At 34.6% G+C, this 5328-nt stretch overlaps 1 protein-coding gene across 1 annotated transcript; it reads left to right on the top strand.

Annotated features, from left to right (window-relative positions):
• Positions 1-1016: 1016 nt before the first annotated feature.
• On the top strand, positions 1017-3236 carry LOC107778592 (1-aminocyclopropane-1-carboxylate oxidase homolog). Its single transcript, XM_016598880.2, has 3 exons — positions 1017-1681; positions 2511-2832; positions 2935-3236. The coding sequence occupies exons 1-3, from the start codon at positions 1149-1151 to the stop codon at positions 3184-3186; spliced, it is 1107 nt and encodes a 368-aa protein (XP_016454366.1). The 5' UTR covers positions 1017-1148; the 3' UTR covers positions 3187-3236.
• The last annotated feature ends 2092 nt before the right edge of the window (positions 3237-5328 follow it).

Here is a 5328-nt window from a genome sequence, read left to right on the forward strand (position 1 = left end):
AATAAATTTAACAGAGGGGCGCCACTTAAATTAGTGACATGCAATACGGGAACTTTTTGGGGCGCCACAAAAGCTTATTTGTTTCATTATTAGCTTTAAGTAACAAATGGGGAGGGGTGCCACTTGAATTGGCGACATGTATTAACGAAAATTTTGGTGGCGATTCAAAAGGTCACCACAAAAGCTTATTTGCTTGCCACAAAAGTATCAAGTGCGTCACAAATACATTTAATGGAGGGACGCCACTTGAATTAGTGGCACGTATTACGGGAACCTTTGCTGACAACTAAATGGTTCGCCACGAAGCTTAATTTTTCTTTATTAAGCTTTTGTGGCGACTAAATATGCGACGCCACTTGGATATTTTTGGTGGCGACTAAATAGGTTTTTGTTTCATTAAATATTATACTTATTATGCCAAAATTTTTGAATAATTTTTGCTTAAAATATTATTGAAGTTAGTAATTCATATATACTAAACTATTTATTAATCAAAAGGATTTTTCATTATTAATAATAATCGCATGAACAATTCATACATTATAATACCCATATTAGTCTCTGCGTAAAATAATATAGTATTTAATTGAGCGCATAAGAAAAGTAATAGTCGCCAAATTAATTAATGCAAATTTTGATTGATGATATTAAATAATATACGCGTTAAGTTATGCCAAAATTTATGAATAATTCCGCTTATAAAAAAAATATTATTGATGTTAATAATTCATGTATACTAAACTACCTATTTTTAATCAAAAGGATTTTTCATTATCAATAATCGTCGCATGAGCAATTGACACATTAATGCCCATATTAGTTTCCGCATAAAATAATATAGTATGAACACATAAGAAAAGAAATAGTCGCCAAATTAATTAACATGAACTTTGATTGATGATGTTAAATAATATACGAATTAAGTTACGCGAAAATTTATGAATAATTCTGCTTAATAAAAATGTTATACATTGAATATAAATGGCAAGTCAACCTTCCACATGGGACGTATTTTTTTCAAATCTGAAGTTAGTACAGTAATTAATTAAAGTGAAGAAGCTATCTTTAGTCAACTTCATTCTTGCATATTCCTGCAGTCAAAATCTTGAGCCTTAACACAGATATTGCTAAATAAATCAGCTTTTATCATGTCAACCCCTAGTGATTATAATTATGATTGGGCTAAAGAAGTAGAGGAATTTGAAGCCACAAAAGCTGGTGTAAAAGGTCTTGTAGATTCTGGCATCACAAAAATACCAAGATTTTTCATTTACCCATCATCAGATAATTTGACCAAAACCCCATCACTTTGCAAGAATGGCCAAATTCAGCTGAAAATCCCTGTCATAGACTTGCAAAGAATTGAAAGTGTTAGTGGTGGGAGAGAGGAAATTGTTGAGGAAATTAAAAAGGCAGCTCAAGATTGGGGCTTTTTCCAGATTGTTAATCATGGGGTTCCTGTTAGTATTTTGGATGCAATTCTTGATAGCACCAGAAATTTTCATGAACAGCCAAAGGAAGCTAAAATGGATCTATATTCTTCTGATAATAGGCATAAAGTTAGGGTCTTTACTATCAATGGATCTTTCAGTGAAACCCATGTAGCCAGTTGGAGAGATGCCTTAGCTTGTACTTTTCTAGATGGAAAACTGGACCCAGAAGCTATTCCTCTCATCTGCAGGTAAATTTTTTTATCTAATTTACCAGTATTAGAATGAAATTGATCTGTACAGAATTGAATAGATATAAATGATTTATATGGAACATCCTAGTTTGGATGAAGTTTGTACATTTACATTAGGTCGTATGTTTTCTAGGAGTCTTTTATAATCTGTCAGAGATGTATATGCCAGTAGAGAATAAAGATAACCTCTTATTTTGTGTTATATTAATCTGAGATGAGTTTAAATGAAGCTATATGGTTGGTAAGGATTCATATATAACCGACCCAACTTGCTTGGAATTTGAGACATGGTATATCCTAAGTGGTTTTCAGTTGAAGTGTCTTTGGTCCAGAGTTTCGACTGTACACCTAAACGGCCAAATCATACTGTCTTACACACCCGAGTTATCTTTGCCCTTTTTTTGTGTGTGATTTCCCTCCCCTTTTGATTCACCTTTGATCCCCTACATTGGAGCTATTGGCCCTTTGGTGACTCGAACCCAAGACCCTGGAATTGTAGGTGGGGGGTGCTGACCATCTGAACAACCCTTTCTTGTCTCTTTGCCTTGTAAATCAGTTCATTGATCATATAACTAGAAGTGAATGTATCACAATCGAGGTGAATGATTGGAAGTGTCATCTAATCTCCGCAACATGGCATGCGCCTCTTCTAGTAGGTTAAGTTATGAATATTCATGACGGAATGAATGTCAGGCTCTTTCTTTCAGTGCTCCTAAGTATCACATGCTTCGATTTTCTTTTATCACAAATAGACTTTCTAGTTATCTTGTTTATTTCCAAACACGATAGGCCATCATATCGATGTATAATCTAAATGCTTTTGCAGAAAGGAAATAACAGACTACATGGAATACATGATCAAGGTCAGAGAAACCATCTCAGAGATACTTTCAGAAGCCTTAGGTCTAAGCAGTGACTATCTTGCACAGATAAATTGTCTAAAAAGTGAATACTTGACATGCCTTTACTATCCACCTTGTCCCGAGCCAGAACTGGCATTAGGCACAATCAACCACTCCGATTCCACCTTTCTAACTATGGTAGTTCAGGATTCTAGTGGTGGCCTTCAGGTTCTTTATCAAAATCATTGGGTTGACGTGCCACCTATTCCTGGTGCTCTAGTCGTAAACATTGGAGATCTTATGCAGGTAATTCTTTGAGAGTATTCTCAAGTCTGCAACTTTTTTTTCAGTTTGTAAATATTTCATAGCTTTTTACTTAGTGACAAGATTTCAAAATGTACTTTGCAGCTTATTACTAACGACAAATTCAAGAGCGTGGAGCATAGAGTATTAGCTAGACCTGTTGGATCAAGGGTATCAGCAGTATGTTTCTTCTTCCCCAGTTCTGAATGTATGTTAAAGTCATACGGACCGATCAAAGAGCTCTTATCAGAGAAAGATCCTCTGTTATACAAGTCAGTCTCGAATCTTGAATATATGGCCTATTACCAGAAGAACGTACGAGAATGTAATTCAGCTCTTCCTCATTTTAAGCTGTGAGTTAAGAGTACTGTTTTATGTATAAAGTAGTTGCTAATTTGGCTCGGTAAGCTTGAAGTTCTCTCTTATTGTGTGAGGATACGTTTGTTAAATTTACTGTACGGTTGAAGAAATCTTAAACACTTTCACTAGTGTGACTTCTTAAAGTTTTCATTGATGTTTTTCCATTTCATTATGCTCAGCAAAAACGCTTATGTTTAAGCTAATCTCATTAACAGTAGCTGAAGCTATGGACAGACAAGGACACAATAGAAATATTGCTTGATAAGAAAGCAAAAGAAGAAAATGCATGATTAAGAAGGATTAGTTTGATACTAGAAAACAGAGATCAAACAACGGGGGCAGCCCGGGGAAGGGCCGGACCACAAGGGTCTATTGTAAGCAGCCTTACCCTGCATTTCTGCAAGAGGTTATTTTCACAACTTGAACTCGTGACCTTCTGGTCACATGGCAATAACTTTACCAGTTACGCCAAGTAGGGCTGTGCATAATTTGGTAAATACCGAATTACTGTATCGAAAACGGAACTTTTGGTATTCATTATTCGATATTTTGGTATTCGGTATGGTATTTGGTTTAAGTTTTAAAAATAAATTGGTGTTAGGTATGATATTTGGTAATTTAAAATGAAATACCGAAATACCGATACCGTACCGAAATATATATCATATTACACAATACACATTTTATTAATTATAACATAAGTATAAGAAATCTAAAATTTTATTTTTCTTTATTTTCTAAGTTCATCAATTAACTCTAAGCAAGTAAAAAGATATTTCTCTAAGTTTTCTCTCTAGGTTGTTATATGTTGGTTTTGGACAAATTTTTTGTTAACAAACGTTTTTAGTTTTGTACTTTTGAGTAATTTAATTAAGAATATTACCGTCTATGACTCTATGCATTAGTTAGTATTCAAATCGAATAAACCGAAATTACCGAACAGAATAAATCGAAATCGAAAGGAGAAAAATCGAACCATACCGAATTTAATTAGTTACGGTATTGGTATAGCATTTTACGAAATCGAATACCGAAAATACCGAACCGAAATATCTAAATACCGTACCGACCGACGAACACCCCTAACGCCAAGGCTCCCCTTCCAAGAGATCAAATAGACAAAAATAAATATATGGCAAAAATTGACTGATTGAGAGCGAAATGTGTGGAGCTCATATTAAAGAAAAACAAAGAAGAAAATGGGAGGTGCCTAACTTTGTTGAAGAAAATGGGAGGTGCTTAACTTTGTTGACAACTTTGTTGAAGAAAATGGGATGTGCCTAACTTTGTTGAAAAATTATAGGACTAAATCAACAACAAGACATCTTATTTGTAGTAGTTGAATGGCATCTCTTATTATAAATAGAGGCCCCCATTCTTCATTTCAATCACACCAAAATAAGAGAGAAGCAATAGAAGTTAGAGAGAGTAATCCACATATTGTAGTATGTGAGATAAATAGTGAGTGTGAGTAATATTATAGTGAAGTGTTTTAAATAAAGAGTGTTATTTCTTTCAAGATTGTAGTAGTCTCTTGACACTACTAAGTTATAATATTATAGTAGTTATATTGCTCTGCTCGGGTATTGTATTTTACACATTAAAAGAGTTGATATCGTTGTTACTCTCTTGTGTTATTATTATTTATCGTGGATATTATTTCTGGGCGGGATTATTATTTTTTCCAACAACGTGGTATCAGAGCCATGGAAAATAATGGTACACTGTCTTTTCAGTACCCCCGTCTCACAAAAGATAATTATGAGAAATTGTGTCTATGTATGAAAGCCATTCTTGGCTCTCAGGATGTGTGGAAAATCGCAGATAGAGGGTATGCAAAATCCCATAATGAGGAAGCTCTGCCTCAAAATGAAAAAGATGTCTTGGCAAAGACAAGGAAGAAGGATCAACAAGCCCTCACGCTCATCCATCAATGTCTGAATGATGCCATGTTCGAGAAGGTGGCAGATGCTACCACCTCAAAGGAAGCTTGGGAGATTTTACAAAATTCTCTTCAAGGAGTTGACAAGGCGAGGAAGGTAAAACTTCAAACTCTAAGGGTTGATTTTGAAGTTTTAAAAATGAAAGAATCTGAATGCATTTCAGATTATTATTCAAAAGTGAAGGCTGTTGTAAATC

Source organism: Nicotiana tabacum, chromosome 22 (genome assembly GCF_000715075.1).
Source record: "Nicotiana tabacum cultivar K326 chromosome 22, ASM71507v2, whole genome shotgun sequence".
In the NCBI taxonomy this organism is placed as follows: Eukaryota; Viridiplantae; Streptophyta; class Magnoliopsida; order Solanales; family Solanaceae; genus Nicotiana; species Nicotiana tabacum.